General features: G+C 35.7%; 1 protein-coding gene across 1 annotated transcript in view; it reads right to left on the reverse strand.

Moving 5' to 3' along the window:
* LOC103901903 (transcription initiation factor TFIID subunit 4) overlaps nucleotides 1–20,156 on the reverse strand; it is a 151,312-nt gene that overhangs the window by 113,856 nt on the left and 17,300 nt on the right. The window contains 7 exon segments of the mRNA XM_019473018.1: nucleotides 2,159–2,264; nucleotides 11,915–12,172; nucleotides 14,056–14,145; nucleotides 16,000–16,100; nucleotides 16,175–16,196; nucleotides 17,092–17,319; nucleotides 18,536–18,673. Of these exon segments, the coding sequence (XP_019328563.1) occupies nucleotides 2,159–2,264; nucleotides 11,915–12,172; nucleotides 14,056–14,145; nucleotides 16,000–16,100; nucleotides 16,175–16,196; nucleotides 17,092–17,319; nucleotides 18,536–18,673 (943 nt within the window).

The following is a 20,156-nucleotide window of genomic DNA, read 5'->3' on the forward strand; positions in this document are numbered from 1 at the left end:
AAGTAGCATGATCTAGGGAAATAAGATATATATAAAAAATTATTTTACTCTTTGGCTCAATTCCCCCATCCATAAGATGCAATTCACCTAATTATTATACTAATAAGTACTTTGATAAAGGAGCGTGAATTTTTCGTGCAATAACTATAGTGTTATTTCTCCTGGTGTGGAAGTAATTTTATTAATATAAAAGCCCTTAAAGCCTGCCAACTTTATCTATACTACTGTTTAAAAAAAGCATTACAGTCTGTTCACATGGGTGCATTAATATGACTGTAAAGACACATTACACTAGGAGATTTACTCCTACCTGAGAAGGAAAATGCACCATTCTGTGGAAGTCAGCTCAGTTCTGGTGTAACTATCATTAAAAAGTCACACTCCACAAAATTATACTACTGTAATTTTCTATATAGACCACATCTTATTCCAGTATCTTAACTCCTTCTACAGGAATACCTAGGCCAGTATAAAATATCATTATACTGGTGTTTACAGTAGAAAGTTTTAACAATATATCAAGATCAAAATAAACGGGTATCTGACAGTATGCCATAGAGGCATTTCTTAGAGCTGCAAGCACACAGGCGGACTTTTCCCTAGACGTGGGCTGCAGGATGAGCAGTTTTACAATGGGATGTTTTCTAAATTTCTATTCTGTTTGCTTTGTCTGTGTAATTAAAACAATATAGTGGCAGGCTTAAACAAGCTTGTAAATAGGGATAAGCTCACCTGAAAGCGGGGCTTTGCATGAATTGGCCTTTATGAGCCATTGTCTTCCTTAAGCCAAACTGCCAGTTAAGTTGCATTTCATTGGCTGATCAATGGCTATCATGAATAAATTTGTATTCTGAATCCACTGTTTAAAAGACAGATGCCAGTATCATGCAAATTCATGGCACACTGTTGACATTCACAATTTAGAGACTGAACAAGCAAAGAAATGAAATCAGCCTTCACTCTCAGACACATTAGTCAGAAGTGAAAGCTCATGCTATAAGATGCCAAATACCTTCCCTGTTAATAAACTCAGGACATGAGTATCAGTGCTATCAAATATACATCTTTCATGACAAGTACATGCGTTTCTTCCTAACTTGGAAGAATGGCCTACAGGATTACAGTGACAGCTTGGCCTCCATGTCCATTCAACCTTTGGATTTTCTGAAGGGAACAGGGCAAGTAGAACATCAACTGCTATTAACTGTGATCATTGGGGTTTTTTATGCTTTCTTTTCCCAAGGAGAACAGAAAAGATCAAGCAATAAAGTCAAATAGGCAGCAATAGCTTTTATGTGCATTTAAACTAGTTTGATTTCTGATTCAATACCTAAAGATGACAAGCTCTGTATTCCATTACAAACCCTCGATCATCTAAATGCCCACATCCAAAAAGATACTCTCACACATAATCAGGAAAAATAAAAACCGAGCGTAACAGGTCTAGTGGTGGAAAGAAACAAATGGATATTTATTAGAACGTAAGAAGGCTTCAAGAACCCTCTTAAAAAGTGAGATGTATCAGCCAGACATTAATCCACCTGTGCACAGACAGATGACAAAGTTGTGTACAAACTACACCTCTTGCTCCTCTGGTTAATCATGGCATGTCAGGGTGCTGCAGTCAGTCTCTGACCTCACCAAAGAGTACACGTACTGGCAGGGGAGAAGAAAAAAAAAAAAGCACGTGGGTTGAGAAATTTCTCTAGGACTCCTACCTTGACCTCTATAGCTGCAGAGACAGTGACTATCATGTTCCGCTTCAGGAGTAAGAGTTAAAAGTAGGATGATTAAATTGAGGCATCCTCTAGGCTTCAGGAAAAAAATAAGTAATTTCTCTCTTGGCCCAGAGTTAGAGCTTAGGACAGTAAGAGTCAAGTTCCTGACTTCTTTCAGAACTTTCCATGAAAAACTGCTGAGTAAGGAGCTAAGCACTGAGAGTTTAGTCCTAAGGTTGTTTGAAAACATTTCACTGTGTTGGTCTGAAATACCTTGAAACTGCATAGTGAAAACATGCATTCCTCAGCCAGTATGAAGTAAAAAATAAATGTCAAGCCTGCCAATGTCAACAGTGTAAGTTTTTCCCATGCTACTAGTTTGTAATTACAATGAAATTCACACAAAGGTAACAATCTCACTAAAACATTTAAACCCATACCTTGTGGTCTAATGGTCTGAGTTATTACCACTGGCATCCTAATCTGGGTAGTCTGGCAAGCAGGGTTTCGTTTCACAGTTTGAGCAGATGTTGACTGGATAATCTGCTATTATTAAAAAAAAGTATACTTATATTATACTCTTTATACACAAACACACACAACGTAAATATACTAATACCTGTAATTACTAATATAAGCATGTGGATCTCTAAAAGCACAACCAGCTAGTGACAAAAGTCATATTCATGTAATGCATGCGGTTGTGTGTGTGTGTATATACCTATTTTGCCATTATGCATTTAAAAAAATCAAATAATATTCGACACAAATGTCATGTCACAACCTTCATCAAAAATATATTTCAAAGTAGTAAGGTTAATATTAAAGTTTAGACTTTTGTCTTCAGAAATTTTACTAGGAAGAAAAGCATTTTTGTAGAAGAAAATGCTGCAATAATTTTAGTGGTATCCACCTACAAGCATTAGGCCTTTCACTCTATATCTACGCTTTTTAAAGAAAATATATACTAAAAGTAAATTCTAAAATATTATGGGTTCCAAAGTCAGATATACACAAGAAAGAAAACAATGTTTTGTGGTGATCGTACTATTCATCTTTTAAATGTTAATTGGATATTCTCAAGGTTTCACTTACTACTAAGCCAAGTTCTGAAGTCCTTACCCAAAACTGAAACTGGGTTAAAAACTTAGAATTTGACCCATAAACAAATCAAAATAAAAAAGAAAAAACCTGCAAGGGTCATGTCTAAGCGACAGCAAAATGTACGTTCATGAAATCAGGGACAAGGCAGGTACAGATGTAATGAAAAGAAGATTCAAAAAGACATGTGGATGCTGCAGAGCTGGAAAAAAAATCTGTAAATAATCTTGAAAACAAAACACGGGCAAATAGCTGCGAATAAGATTACAACCACAACTCAGGCATGACAACTTCAGAAGTCATGTGCTCTTCACAGTCACAACTATGTTACTCCCATTGCATAATGTGTCTGCTGTTTCTGAATTGCACGTCTCAGTCTCACACCCACAAAATGCAGTATTCCCTCCTAGAAGACAATACGCCATGCTACACACCACGACGTGAAGCAAACAGGAACCACTGCACCTTTATTCAGCACCAGTCAGCATTATTCTTACAAAGTGCATCTAAAACCGTATTATTTAGCTGAATAATGAATGGCCAAATCTCTGACTTCAAAGTATGCTATGGAGAAAAGGAAAGGAGAAACAGTATTTTCAAATGAGACATAAAAGTAGAGAATGAAGAGGCTACGGAACAAACAGGAAATTGTTCCATCAGCAGGGCTCCCAAATCGGAAGAAAGAGAGGTGAAAACTATAAACAAGAAAAGAGTAATGAGGGAACAAGACCTGTAATGCAGTCTGGAGAAAAAATAAATAGGGCCATTTTGAAATTACGAAATTGCATTCTGTACATCCTAAAATATTAAAAGGTGAAAAGTCATAATTAACCTGTGGATGCAGAAGTATTAGCAATAGCTACCTTGCAGAAAGAGAAAAGGGAAAAAAAGATTAAGGATTCAGCTTCAACTATGGACACTGAAGGAAAATGCAGCATTTGTACTAAGCACAGAAACAGAGCAAATGGATGTACATTTACTTGGTCAAGACAGGCAGTAAGTAAATAGTGACACTCAGAGGGGAAAGAATAAAGTAGCTACCATGCTTAAAAACAGGAAAGAAATAGAGGTGATAAGTGAAAATGAGGGGAAAAGTTGAATTTGACTGCATTTTGATGCACAGGAAACATGTACAAGTGTATTTTAATAAGTAAGGAGACAGAATAGCCCACAGGAAAAAAAAGACTACGTTGGTATGAAAAAGAAGGAGAATGTTGCCACTTTTACAATAATTTATTGGATGAGTTTTCAGAGAATAGTGAAGACAAGCAGCCATACCTTAACTGGCCAGAAGCCAGGCCAAAAAGGACATGTGTGTGACCTGTGGATAGAATTACTATCTGGTATTACAGTAATCATCTGCGATTAGATTTTTTTCTTTGTGAAGCAAGCAACTTCTACAGTTCAGAATCAAGTTCTGTTTCACCTGATCAATATTTTCATGTAAATGCCCTAAAAAATGAGCCACTAACACCATTAAAGATAGGACAGTATTTAACCATTTAAGATGACATAAGTAATGGCAATGTTTTCTTTACTATCAAACACATTCAAAAAACGTCCTTTAACAAGTACCGTACTAGGACTTCAATGTATGTAAAAGTGCTGGAAGTGTAGAAAATGATTGAGAAATAAACTTTTCCAAGGGGCACAGATCAAAATCATCTTAAATTCCATATAGAAAGCAGTCAGCAACAAGCACGTACTCTCAAAAAGGAACAACTGCACCTGAACTCAGAGCAACATTTTACACTAACTTAAATTCCAGTGTCTATACAGTTTTAAGACACGTTTCAACACAAATGTAACCTTCAGATCTGGAAATGACTGAGGAATGAACGTTAGCAATTTGTTTCTGAAACAGGATGTGTGAACTTCTTTGCAGGCAAACAGGGGACATATTAAAAACTGATGAATCAGAGGTCATTGACCTTGCATTAAAATTTATAAACAATCTAAACCACCCTTCATCAATTAAAATAATTCAAACTGTTCTAATACTCTTGCCTATTTTCCCAACAGCATAAACATTACTATTATGTCCTTAACTTTGCCTGAAAAGTGTAGACAATGAACAAGGTGCTAGCAAGCTAGTCTGGGAGATGATTAACTTAACCAAATTATTTCATATTTCTCACAGCCTAAAAATACACACAATGAGTCTACCCCATCTAATGTTATCTATTCAGATGCTGAATCAATGCTGAATCCCAAATGATCAGTTCGTAAGCACCAATTTACTAACCCAGACTGATACAGAAGATACAGAAGTGGATGTTTTAGTATACTGAGGTTATCAGGGACATTACATCAGCCTTCAGAAAAGGGGAGATCTTATTGCTGTCTGCAAACACCTAATGCGAAGATGAAGAGAAGACTCTCTCAGACTCTCTCAGAGGTGCAGAGCAGAAGGATGTGACACAATGGGCACAAGTTGGAATATGGGAAATTTCAGTTTAATATAAGGAAAAAAGAAATTTACCAAGAGAGTGGGCAAGCACTGGAACAGCTTGCCCAGAGAGGCTGTGTAATCTCATCTTGAAGATACTCAAAACATGACTGGTCAAGGCCCTGGGCAACGTGCTAACCTGTAAGCAGGAGGTTGGACTAGACACCTGCAGAAGTCCTTTCCAACCTTTTACCGCTACATCCATAATCATAACATCAATGATCTTATAAAAGTGCTGAGACAGAAAAGGTAACAAGACAGAATATAAAAGTCTTCAAAGTTTACAGAAACTATTCATCATTCCATCTCCACTAAAAAGAAGGGAAGCCATTTTCATTATTTCCACCACTGAAAACAGCAAGCACAACAGCAGAGCAGTAACAACAAAGGCACAGAAAATAAAAAAGATTTAATGTGATTTAGCCATTGCCTGGATTTGATAATGAGTTTGGAAAATAACAAAATTACTAAACAAAATTATGATCAAGACAGTGCCGAGACAGCAAGTACTGTCATATACCAACTTATTCCTCTTCAATCTATCAGTCAAAAGTTGAAGAATCATCTTTTAAGGCTGCTGCGCTTTGGAGCTCTTCAAGGAACACACTGAAGCAGAAAGTCATGGCATTGCTTCTCCGAGTGTAACATGTGAAAAGTTACCTAAATTTTTTTTCTATAAAATAACATTTTTCTGCAAAATAAGACACATTTCTCACAACAGAAAGTATTCTCCCTTTTTTATTTCATCTTCCTGCTTCTCCCCTTAACCATCATCTTTCCACTCCACTAGTCACGCTCACTTTGATTCACCATCTGTCTGCTCCCCCAGACAAGTTCCTTCTCTCACTTCCCGAATGCTTCAGACTACTACTCTGTCCATTTCTAAAGTTCACTTCATTTTCACATCTGTAAAAAGGGATGTTTGTACAAAGGTGCTTCCACAAAACAAGCAGACTTTATGAAGATGAAAAACGGACATTTACCAGCCACACTATTGATAACCAGAATAACAAAGTGGTGACAGCTGAAATACTCATTTTTCTTAAGGCCCTTCTTCAAAAAGCTTAGATTCAATAACTACATGAGAATAAAGTAATAGTGCTCTCTGGTCCTCATCTCAAGCCAAAAGGTGATGACCATACCACGACAGGTGTGAATCTTCTACTGTATATGTTATTGCAGGACAAAGATTACAGATGTGAACACAGACCAATAATTAACAACACAAATGACCAACAAATACAGACTGAGAAAGAATTCAGCCAAAGCACATAAAATGTATAAAAGCAGAAAGACTGATAACTTCTGTTCTCTTTCTCTTACCTAAACAGGAGATACTAAGTAAAAATGAAAGCTACTAGCTACAAACCATTGAAAGGAAAACTCCTTTAGGACAATTAGATTAGAACTCACTGCTAAAGTCTTTGAGGACAAGGATTTTGCAAGTCTCAACAATCTAGATGCTCCTTTACCAATGCAGATGCATGGGGTCCCAACAATATGCTTCCCCTTACTTGACAAGGGCTGCAAAATCAGCCTGACTCTATTTACATAAATCACACTTTGCAACAAAAGCATCTGATCCAAAGGCTTAAGCATATCAAATACAGCAATAAAAACAAAAGCATAGGAAATAGAAGCTTCTGCAAAGAATGGAAAATAAATTTGGAAAATATATCCCTTACCAAGCATTTTTTCTCTCAATTAAGTTAAAAAAAGTATTGTGGAAGGAAGAAACAAGCCACTTGTAAATGTACAAAATTCAGAATGGCTATGGTCTGATATGACATTTATCTTCACTCATGAGTAAACGCTTGCTAACTCACTTGTGGCTATGCCACTTGTGATTTATCAGTCTACTCAATCCTGAAGATAAATGTCATATCAAACCTCAGCTATCATGTAATCTGGCAGCATTAACTTACAATGTTCATGCTTTTATGGGCCTAGAATTCATATTTACCATTGTTTACCACACGGTAATAGTAACAGTTACAATTTTTCAACAGTGCCTCAAAATTTGCATAAGCAATTATTTTTCCTCCCAAATAAAAAAAAAAAACGGACTTTTTTAAAGCTGAGCACATAATTTTTAATGTTAATATGACAACAATATTGTTCCATTAGGTATATCTTTTCAAAGCAGCAATGAAGAAAAATAAAACCAAAAGCCACTGGATCACTTGTCCCACCTGCTCCCCAATTTATTATACAATTCTTCCTACAGTATTTCACCTGGTCTAATTTTGAATTTTTTCAATGATGGCTTTTTCATCACTGCCTTTGGAAGCCTCATCTACCATCTAATAAACTGTCTTACTGTAAGGATATTTTGCCTTATATTTTGCTTAAACGCTACTTTGCTTAATTATATCCCATTATTCATATTTATACTCTCTTAGACCGCTCTAAATAATTCATCTATATACTTTGTTTAAACCCTTAAAATATTTGTAAATGTTTTCATGCTCCGCTTTAGTCAACGTTTGACCACGTTACGTGTGTTTAATTCTTTTAAGCTTTTCTTTTAGTCTTTGCTTGCAAGTTTGTCCTTTAATTGCCATCTTTTGTTACTAGTTTCCAAACAGCATTCATTGCCAATATCCTCCTTATATTAAGGTACAGCCCACAAAATTCTGAAAGTAAAGCCCACGATAACAATTCTGAAAACTACTAGCCTGTATTTCAAATAGGCATACAATTTGTCAAATATAGGCTTTGTTCCTGTTAATGGATCCCAGACATCTACTGCTCAACAACCATTGTTATTTAAATTTTATTGTACACCAAATTCCAAGTCAGCGACTACATCTTTAGTAGTTCATTAATAGAAACCCCTCCTTTTATCCAAATAGCCATCTTTTACTCTTCCATTTCTAAGCTGCCTTGCACACAGGACAAAAAGAAAATTATTTCCTGTGAGTCACTAAAATGTGCACAAATTATGATCATTCAACAACAGAAAACTGATGCCAGAAAAAGCCTCAGTAGAGAATGAAAAAGCAAAGCAGGACATCCCCATATAACATAATGCTTATTCTGCTGTTGTGTCTTCTTATTACTCCATCTCACCTTTTGGGAGCCCTGGAAAAGTGTTAGTAAATCTTTTAGCAAATACTGTTCTAATGTAACTTAGAAGATGGCGAAATCTCCCCTCTGGACACTGTGCACAATTTACTGCAGCAACAAGGGTCCGGATGTATTTCTATACATCTTTCCTAATCCTAGACCTGCACAAATCTTTATATTGCTCTGCATATAATTAAATTTGTTTTAATTAAGATGGATCACTTTGAATTTCTTACTGTTTCTTTATCATTTAAATTTAATAATTGGCTTCAACCTCCAGGAGTACTTTCTCCTTACAATGCAGTGTCAACACAATATATAAAGTGCTAATCAATCTCCATTACTCATCAACCTACTTACAACTTCAACACATTTAATAAAGAACGTCTCTCTTATTCATAGAAATTTTATCTGCTGCAACACCCAGAACAAGACAGGTAATGTCTGCATATATAAGGCTATATAAAGCTCCTGCCCCCTAAGAATGACAACTTAGACAAACTTTGAACATTGCGCTTAGAACAATTAAAAGAATTGATTGCTGGCTTATCTCATTAGTGTCTCATCAATAAAATATTAGCCTAAGATTATTCCCCTTTTCCCTAGCTAGAAGTAGTTACCAGTACTAACAGCACTATCTAGCTCTTCAGACCGTAGCTTTTTCATAGTTTGGGAACATGATTCCAATACTTTACAAAACAAATGAATAAAATAGTCTCCTCTTTCATCTCCACTAACACTATACATTTTAATGCTGAAGTCTCCTTTGTGCAATCTACATTGCAAGCTGAACAGCGTACACAGAATTCCCATGTTGCAAGATACCTCAATATAAATGGAAGAACTATCACCACATCTGACCCCTTTGTAAAACAGAAAAGTCAAAAGAAAGGCACACCTAAAGGATTCTCCACATTGTAAGAGAAACTAGACTACTGTAAACTGGCTGGCATGAAAGGATCTATATTCCAAAACAGGCTTGCCCTCTGCAGCTGGACAGTTTGCAAAGCCAGCTGGAACTCTCTCCAGTGAGCTTCAGGCTTGGAAAATCTGGAGCTCAGCCAGTTTCCTCCATCAGTGCTGGCCACCCTTAGGCAAGCCAGCTGTAATCTTCCTCTTCCGGACAAGTCCCAGGCAAGATGGCCAGCAGCTCTTTGCTGTGCTCTGTTTTCGGGAAGCACTAACAAGTGTGAAGAGTATGACCATTGTCACCACAAAAAAGCCAATACTGACGAACAATTACTAGTGTGATAGGGAGATGCTTCTGGGTTGTCTGCTTGGCACCTGAGTTGATGGTTGTTGTGGTATATATGATTTTTTTTATGCAGTAACGCTTACTGTCTGATGCTGCTTTTGTTTGTATAGAACTAATGTGAGGGCCATAAAGAAGTGCTTGGTTAACGTAATGTTTGGTTCTATTAACTAATTACTGATAAATTGAAAGCAAATACAGAAAGCCGGTTTTGCAATAAAGCCAATAAATTATAATTTTTAATGTATTCACTTCTCCCTAAATATTTTCTAGAAAAGGAACAGTATTAAGCATAGTTTTGCTCTGCACAGTTTGCTACCTTTTGAAAATGTAGTGGTCATTTCATGTACCCAGTAAGATGAAAATTCAGTCCTAGACCTATGACCTCCTTACAGACAGAAAAAACAACTTCTTTTGCCCATCAGATCAATCTCCACAATATATTATTTTAGCAGTTTTCAGCTCCCTCATATTGCATAGGTATGTTGAATAAGATGACAGAGCAACTCTTTACATTGTTAATCTCTACTCAGGTTAACATCACAATTGCTTGCTTTGAGTATGCACTGACGTGAGAGAGACACAGAAGGTGTCTCTCCCATAAATTTGGCTTTAGCCCATTCAGAAAATATTCCACAAGAACTATAATCATAAGAGTTAAGAATTCCTGTGGACTTACTGACACCTTTTGGTTTACATCAGTGTTTCTCAAAAGGTGGGGTGCAACCTGCCTAGTAGGCTCAGGAGTGTTTCAAGTGGGTTGCAAAACATTGGAAAAAGCTATGTTACCTGGCAGTAGGTTAGTCCTAAGATTGTGGCATGAAGTAGGGCTAGACTTACTGGCCATGAACATTTATATTTGTAAGGAACCTGTCAGCTGCTGTCAGAAGTTTGCTTTCCCCAGGACAGGGAGTAATTTTTACACCTACTGCCTGTAATTACAACTAGTTCCTGCTCCCCCACCTTGAAGAACCAAAGCTATCGTCAATTCAGTCTTATAAAACATGGATGAATCAAAAAGAAGTCACAAAAAGTCTGAGGAACACTTTTCTAATTAATACAACAGTCCAGAAGGGGTGGGAACAACCCATCTTAGAAAAAGAAAGAATGCAAGTGGCTGAACAGAAAGCAGCTGAGTTCAGGTGCAAACTATCCAAATGTCTCGTGTGTATTAAAAATGCCAGAGTCAGAAGTCTTAGCACCTAAGATGTTCTCACACGTTAAAACTATGCTCGCTAAAGGATGGTAAAATTATATTAATTTCATTTTAAAGTTAGTAATTTAACTGCTAGAAAGTATTTGTAAGGTTCAAAAGACATGGCTCAGATGGCTCGGACATTTTCAGATTGTGCACTGCTACTTTTAAATTAAAGCAAAAGAAATATTCTCTCTCCACACACCGTACAAATTATTTATATGCTTTATAGAGCCTATAAACTCAAGCATAGATCACTGTAAGGTTTTACATTATCATGTAAATTTCTGAATCTTGATAATACAAATTTTTACCAACTTTACACACTTTCTGGAACTTGTTAATTTGATTTTGAAACCTAAGTCAAGTAGTTTACTCGTACATACACAGAAATCACAGACAAAGAAACTCTTACATCTTTGCCTGAAGGATGATAATGCCTGTATAAACTCAAGGCCTTGTAAAAATCCTAAACATATTTTAATTACAACTGTAAATACACATGCAAGATCCTATGTAAAAGCGGGATAAATTCACCACACTCAGTAAGTGGCTGTATAGTTGCCTTATTGACAGTGCCTTTGAAATTAATGAGTCTAAGCACATAATACTCCAATATGCACAACAATGATATATTTCAGTAAATAACAAAGTATGGCACTATTTCTAAACAAAACATGCTGGTACAGTACAGCTATTCTTCTACAAGATTTTATAACTATGTGTAGAAGAGTTTAAAATGAGATAAGAGTCAATTTTAATGCAGACTAATCTAAGCAAAGCAGCATACCTAATGACACATTAAAAATTATACTTTTGCCTGTAAGTCTTGAAAAGCTTTCTGTTCTACATTTGTAATTAACTCAAATTCCACTGTGCTCAGATAACAATCACTGTATTCCAGACGAAAAGGCCAAGAGCGTACTTTCTTAAATTTAAGCTATGTTAATAATGTTATCTAAACTAATGGTTGAACATACATGTGAAATGCCATAAAATGAGGTACTACTATATATCACAGAATATGATACAAACAAAAAAGTATTTTCCCAAACAAGCTGCAATAAAAATAACATTGACAACTGCTATTCAGTTTCTTAAGCAATTCTCTTCTATACTACAGTACCTACCAGCTGAGAACTCTGATTTGACTGTACCACCTTAACCTGAGGAGGCTGCACTGTATTTGATACAGAGACTGTGCAAATGTTGTTTGGTTGCCTTATTCCTATTGTCTGCGTTGTGACAACAGAGGAAATGCTTCCAGAGGCAGATTGAGGTATAACTTGTGATAGCTTGGTTTGTTGAAGTGACTGCTGAGACGGCTGTCCTTGCAAAACTGAATGTTGACTATTCAGTAAAGATTGTCTCAATGCAGGTAGACTTTTCTAAAAAGAGAAGAAAGTTTATGAAATATCAAATTTAGCAGGTTGACAAAAAAAATATTTTGAGATTTGCTGTAAACATAATTAAAAGAATGCAGCTTTCTTTCCAATTTTATTATCTGCCTATTCATCAAAAAGAAGTAAGACTGAACATATTTTGTAAGAGGGAAAGTTCAGTTTACATTTTTAATAAGCTTTCAATTTAGATTTAGCAACCCCGTAGATTTTGATGTGCCCTAATTCCACAGTAGCAGTAAAATCTAACACTCCCCTCCTCAAGACTACCTAGAACTTGTAGCTTAGGTCTTTGGAAGGGCAAAAAATGGAAACAGAAAAGGCAGAACCACAGGAACAACTCTATTCCCATTGCATACTAGAAGAAGTAAGCTGCACCAATTTACTTCTCCTGACATGCCTCCAGTACCTAGAACAAGACGATTTAACTGTTGATGCCCTACAGCAATAGCTGTTTACTGTATTATTACTGATCTAATATATTCTGACTGGACTAGAAAAGTGTACTATTGTATGCTTCATGTTCAGACCAGTTCAACCAAAAAATATAGTTCTAAAAGGCTATACTGTACCTTCACGAATAAACTTTTTACTTTCTAAGTGGTAGTAGTGTTCTTTTGAAGTGCTCCCCCGAGGCGGCTGTACAGTGCAAGTGTTTAGCCCAAGCTACAGTTCTTTCTAAACTTCTAATATTTATTTAAAAACAAAATGCCTGTTGCCAAGAAAGGACTTCAAAGAAGGGAAACAAGTTAAAACTTATCACGATGTTAGAAGTGACTGCAGTGTAAGAGCAGGAAAAAACACAAATAAGGGTTAATGATAACTTGAAAAAACAGAAGCAGAGGGAGAGAGTTCTGAAGAAAAGTTGAAGGGAGAGAAGAAAGAGAGGAAATCTGCCCTAAACTGAGAAGTTTTGGACTAGAAGAAAAACACTTTTAAAACTATAGTTGTGGTTTTGTTGGGGCATAATTAAACACGGTTTGTATGTTTGTACATCATCTTGCATATGGAAGCTATTGTAGCTAATGTACAAGAACCAATTAAAAGATAAATTTACCCCCACGTATACTAACTTAGGACCCAACAATAAATCCATTTGGTATCACATTAGAACTTCTATTATAGATTAGTTCCAGATTACAAGCAGGATCAGCTAATCAATTATTTCAACAGCATTATCCAGTTTAGTTTTTCATAATCACCGTTACACATGCACTGAAAGTTATCAATGACTCAAATGTAGATTACAAAAACAATATGGGAAGAGCTTATTAAATTACTTGAAGCATTCAATAGAAATAACTTGTAACTATTCCAAATGTGAATGCTGTACTTCATAAAAAATGAGCTACTACCACAGAAAAGTGTATGCATTATAACAGTAAAGGATCACTACAGAATACATAATAGATGATTTCCAAATGAGGGAGTAACTGCTTTTTTATATAAATCTAATTACTACAACGTTCTAGATCAGGGCTACTCAAGCAGTAAATTCCAGATCAGCTCTGGATGACAAATAAATTTTTCTTAAACCTAAACCAAGGCCCCAAACACATAAGGTCTCCCTCCCGTAGGAAATCGCTGTTTCTTACCATTCTCTCAACCCGTCAGGGAGCAGTCAGCTGCAGAACACAGCCACAGCTCCCAGCCACGAAAGCAGTAAGCAGCACCTGGCTGGCCTGACAGAGATGGAGCCTGCACGTGACTTCCAGCCAAGAAGATTTCGGCAGAAATTGGCAGCACAAAGTAAAAATTGAGTAGTCCTGCTCTAGACAGGTGAAGCTGATTCCATTTAAAAAGCATATTCTAAAACTTAATGTATTGATATTTGCATTGAAATAAATTTATCTGAACAATATTCACTTTACCTTAAGGAAAGGTACAAGATATGGCTGAGGAGATGATTTGAGTTCCGATTGAAGGCGGCCTGTAAATTCTTCTGGATCAATCTTTGCATCCTTCAGGGGAAAGAAAAAAAAAAGCATCAACTCCTCAAGTTCAGTTGTTTGGTTGGGGTTTTTTTCCATATATTGGAAAAATATATGTATATATACATATATACATATGTATATATCTCTAGCTAAATAGGCTAACCATATCAAGAAGAACTTTCAAAGCTGAAGTCCCTCAACTCCTCTGTATCTATAAAATCCTTCTGTCAAGAGCTAATTTATATACGTAACATGCCACTCAGAATTCAGGGAGTTCCCTTGGGGATGCACAATTGAAGACACAACGAAATCCCACAAACACTCAAGTCTTTTTTGGGATTCCAATGGTATTTTGGGATTCCTATGCTAACATTTACATAGTGACTTCTTTTTAAAAATATGAATAAAAAAACCAGGTTGTTGAAGTAACCTTACAAACTATTATAAAATTTGTCAGTCCTTGTAATAAGAAAATATCTTTACTTAATTCCAAAACCAATTTTGAAAGCTCAATTTAACTTAGCAGAATGTGTATACATATATATAAAACTATATATGTAAAGCATATGCATATATAGAGTATACATAAGTGTATATATATAAAATTTTCACCTATATAAATGTGTGTATGTATATATATGTGTATATACTCACAAAATATACACTTACAAATATATGAGAAATACATACAGTAGTTTATTTAGTAGTTAATACAGGAGAACTCTATAAAATTTCAGTCCTTGTAATAAGAAAATATCTTTACTTAATTCCAAAACCAATTTTGAAAGCTCAATTTAACTTAGCGCAATGTGTATACATATATATAAAACTATATATGTAAAGCATATGCATATATAGAGTATACATAAGTGTATATATATATAAAATTTTCACCTATATAAATGTGTGTATGTAAATATATGAAACCAAAACAACTTTTAATAAATATATTTATTATATATGTGTCTCACTTTGTTTAAAATATTATAAGTTGTTACCTTTACTTAGTTAATCTTTCTTAGTATTCAAAAGTTAAAACAAGATTTTACTGGAACCACTGAATGTAATTGTTGAATGGCTCATACTTGGAAAAAGTCTTAGGCTTGTCTAAAATACAAAGGTTTCTCTGTCAATGAATTCGAAGAAACATATCAACTACTTTTAAATCCAAGTTCTTCATAGACTATATTTAATTTAAGAAGCTTGACCATTTGTCCAGCTCCACAGTAACATCTGTCTGCAACGCGTTTACACAATTCATTGAAACATATGTTGCACTGGAGACTACAGTAAGTCAGACTTTTTCTGGGCCCAAGGACTCATCTAGCTGAAACACAACTTTGCCTCTTGAAATCCACTTGCAGTTAAGGCTCCATGCAGGGGCATCTGTCTGCAGAACTGCTTGGACTCAGCAGCTTAGCAAAATACTTTTCCTTCAGTCCTAGAAACTCTAAACCATGTTGTGGAGGCATATATCTACATTCACTCTGTGGTTAAAACATTTAATAGCTTCTTACTGTTTCAGAAAAGACCATGGTTTGGTGGAAAAGAAACAATGAATTGTCAAGGAAAAAATCCTGTATTTTACTCTATTTTTCTAAATAAACGACCAAAATATTATCCATCAAAACAATAGTGTTTCTGATGAATGCATATGAAATACTTTGTTGCATTTCCCCTTTCAGAAACTAAGACAAAGCCTACCTTTAACAGATTTTTGAAGATATGTAACGTACAGAATATTTGCATTTTGATGTAGCCCAACTCCTTTCACTTTCATTACAGCAAAAAAATTGTTAGGATCAAAACAATAGTTTTCAGCATACGTAAATAACAAGCTTAATAGACAACTGACAAAATGAAAGATAACTAAATATTTACCAACAAATCCTGAACCAGAGCTTTCACATTACGGGACGTTTCCGGAGATGGTGAATTATGAGAAGCAAGTTTTATAAGAGTAGCTAAAAAGTTTTTGCATTCATTACGGGAGTTTCCGGAGATGGTGAATTATGAGAAGCAAGTTTTATAAGAGTAGCTAAAAAGTTTTTGCATTTTTTCACATTCTCTTGCATTTCCTGCAAAAGTCAAAGAAAACAAGTAGCAGATACAATCTATTTTCCAATCAGGATCAATGCATGCTCTGATCACTATAAAGAGGGAAAATGATGAAATTATTCCAATTCAGGCAGGACACATTTGAAATACATCTGCAGCTATTTTACTAGTGCTGCTAGTTACCTGACATTTTCTTCACTTCTTTATGTAACTGAACATCATACCTCACGAATACTAACAAAAAAAAATCAATGAAATATATTTAATATTTTACAGTCTGTTTTGATAGAAATAACCTTAAAAATAAGAAGTAACACAACAATTTGTTGGAGATGCATTCTCCTTTGAGATGCCCAATACACAATGTACAATGTTCCCCAAGCTATCTTAATTTGTTAAATTATTGATTCAGTATGTTTTTGTACAATGCAGCTACAGCAGTAATGTCAAATTAGAAATAGTCTTCAAACATCATCATATCTAATCTTTTCTTCATCAGTAGGAAAACAGATGCTCTAATTTTTTCAAGCCATTATTTTTATATGTTGTAGTTACTCCGAGAAACAGAAATTTTACACTTCAGTGTAACCATAGTTTTGAGGCCCAGCAACACGATAATAATGAAGTCCATAGACTGAAGGCCTGATTGCTCTGTCTGGAGAAACAGAATAGCTCTTTCACTACTGACACATACATGGCAGGATGGAGAAAGCTGACCACAAGTGTTCTTCCTCCCTCTCAGAATTTGTATCCCATTTAGTTGAAATGAGGGGAAGGGTTTCTTGTTTGTAAAGTATTTGCTTCGTCACGGGAAGTGTGCTTGCATGAAGAAAGAGTTCTTTCTGCTTCTGAATAGACCTTAGAAGTTAATGAAGTACTAAGAAAACCAAGTATCTAGTATTTTAAAAAACTTACCTGTGATACAACTGTGGTTCCAGGTACAGGAGAGCTTGGTATGACCTGGGGCTGTGCTGGTACTTGTGCTGTTGTATGAGGTGGAAGCGGCAGCCGAGGCTGACCCTGGTTTTGTGCTGAAGCTTGAGTTTGTCCACCAGTAATTACTGCAGGTTGTTGAGAAGCTGATGTTCCAGTTGCTACTGTTGTCTTGAATAAATTTTGAGCACTCGTTGTAGCTACTGATACCTATTAATATTTTATATTGAAAAAACAGGTAATTATCTTCTTTTAGTTCTTTTACTCAACCACCAAGTTCTTGAAAGCCTGACAAGAAAAACTTGTTTCCTTTCAAATACACACTTACCGGCAAAATAAAACCATTGACTTTACTTACTTATTATAACCCTAATTTTGTCACCCTTTAGTGAACAGTGAAAGTCCTCCTTTAAAGTTCTTTTTATTACAAAAATAAATGTACCGCTAAAAAATGAGTTGCTATTATCCAGCCCTTTAAGATCACCGTTACTTCTATAACTCAACTTTCTGTAAATTTGGCCCTTAAAATAAACAAGTCAATTCCCAACGATCTGTGGTCATGTCATCAGGTTTACAGTTATCTATACCACAGTTACAGTGACAGCTCAGATCCAAATGATACAAATGCACTAACACAGCTTCCCAACCTAATCTGAACCCAGCAGCAGCATATGTGCTTTTGCACCAGTGCAAAGCCCTAGCAAACAAAACTGTTCTGGACCTAGCTGGGCCACACACAAAGGCTGTGCTGCATGCTCCTCAACCTTAGAAGTCTGGAAAGCTTATCAGGCTGCACAGAGCGCCACACACACACACACACACCATCCAGTTCAGCTCTCATACTTTATCTGACCCTACATGCCACCCTTTCAAGTGCCAAAAAGTCTCAGACACACCAAATGGGACTGCAGAAGCTAGAGAGCTCAGCCAGGCAGCATAACATGATGAGCAGAAGCTATCAGGACCCCCCAGTCCAGCCTGACTGCAGAACTTTGCTCTGTCTTGGGCACAGATGCAGAACAAGCTGACACAATCACCTGCACTGCGATGCCACAGGTGATGCTGTGGATCCTGCGGCACACAGCAGACACCACAGCTCTTGGGGGACAAACGTAGTACAGCATGTCCACCACTGACACAGTATTCGTGAGTCCAGCTGGTTTAAGTTTTTTCTTCAAAAAAAGCTCAAAACTGAATCTATGCTACCCCCATTTTTTTTATCATCTAGGAAACAGCAGAAAATAAGATCTAGGCTATCACTCAGCACCTGCATAACACAGTCTGACTATACATTCATTATTAATTTCTGGGATTATGTTTGCGATAAAAGCAAACATAGGAACATTAAAATTCACTTTCGAAAAAATGTAATTACAAACATTCTTTTCTTCACCCATCTTTTGCTTTTTATATTCTTACTACTTACTGTGGTATGTGAAAGAATAGAGCCTCCTGGCAGAGTTGCAGCAGACGTAGCACTGACAGGTGTAGCAGTTGATTGAACAACTTTGGCTTGCACTGGAAGTCCTAGGCGGACAGTAGATGTGGCTACAGAAGTTGGTTGCTAATAAAGGAAAAATAACCATTTTATTTTTTTTCCTCCTTAGTAACTTGATCTCCAGGAGTTTTTAATAATAGCGATTACATGAATAATAATTATTAACGCTGCAAAAAGCCAAAAACAGTAACATGTTCTTAAATATATATTCACAAATAATGCAAGAATTAGCTTTACGTTCAATGATATGTTTGTAATATTTCTCCTAAAAGCTGTTTCTCATACAGATATGTGGAGAAGATTAGAAAAAATAGGATGTGACCTGCAAAAAATTGATGTTACATTGCTGTATTAGTTCAGTTGCAGTATTTACATGTCAGTACTCATCAATATTTGAGTTTATAATTGCCAGTAACACATATTGGTCATTTTGGTATTTACTGGCCTTTTCTAGCGCTTTTTCTTGAAGAAAATTAATATGGAGAGAAAATTCAGAGAACAGAAAAATATTTTCAAGATAATTTCAGATTAAATTATATAGAAACTAACTTGCATAGAAATGAAGTCTAAGCATTTTGAGAATCTTTGTCATAGAACGCACACTCTGTAACCAGACAGCAACTGGAATGTTAAGTGCAGACAAAGGAAAATGACTGGCTTACAGCCTTTCACTCAGTGGCATACTCTACAATTCAGTAAATTTGCCTCATGCAGCAAACATATTAATTGTTTTTGTAATTTACTTTAATTGGGAGAGAGAGATTGAAATCTCTTACCATCATATAAAAGGACAAGAATTGGGAATAAAAAATGACTCCAGGAAAGTTGTTATTTAATTCTATAGGAATGTAAATACCATTATGGAAGATATACATCACACAATATGGCAATTATGACAAAAAGAGAACTACTCATTACTAAAAATGGAGGCCCCACTGGTCTCTCATAACTTCCATTTATTAAGATTTGCATTCAAACACATACTTAGAAAAGACAAATTTTCTAAGCGGCTGGAGTACTAAATCATGGACAATATTGTTTCTCACAAGATAAAACTAATTTTTCTTGATTTACATTTTAAGTTATATGTCTCTATAATTAGTATTTTTATAAAGAACGGCTTATTTTAGATTCTTACACTGTCTATTAAACCTACATAAAATACTTCTTCAAAGAACATCCAATATACTTAAGAGATCTCCAGAAGGAACAGAGGCCCAGGCAGGCATTCAACGCCCCAAGCATTCCTTACCAATCAGTCCAGCAACATCATCTACTGGATATCAATCTTCTGTACTTGGGGAAAAAAAGGAAAGAAGAAAAAAAAAATCTACCTGACATCTGAACAAAACCCTTTTTTTTGTTTGGATAGCTTTCAAGATTTTTAAAATCTTGACTAGGGATGTCTTCCATACTGAGACAGCCTAGAGGCAATAAACAGCATCATCGTGAATAAGTAGAATTGTCTGGCTTTTTGGAAGAAGGAGCATATAAGCTTTTTCTGTTCTTAAATACCATACCTCTTTTCTTCACTGTAAAGAAGATCACT

This window comes from Aptenodytes forsteri, unplaced genomic scaffold (assembly GCF_000699145.1).
Source record: "Aptenodytes forsteri isolate BGI_AS27 unplaced genomic scaffold, ASM69914v1 Scaffold70, whole genome shotgun sequence".
In the NCBI taxonomy this organism is placed as follows: domain Eukaryota; kingdom Metazoa; phylum Chordata; class Aves; order Sphenisciformes; family Spheniscidae; genus Aptenodytes; species Aptenodytes forsteri.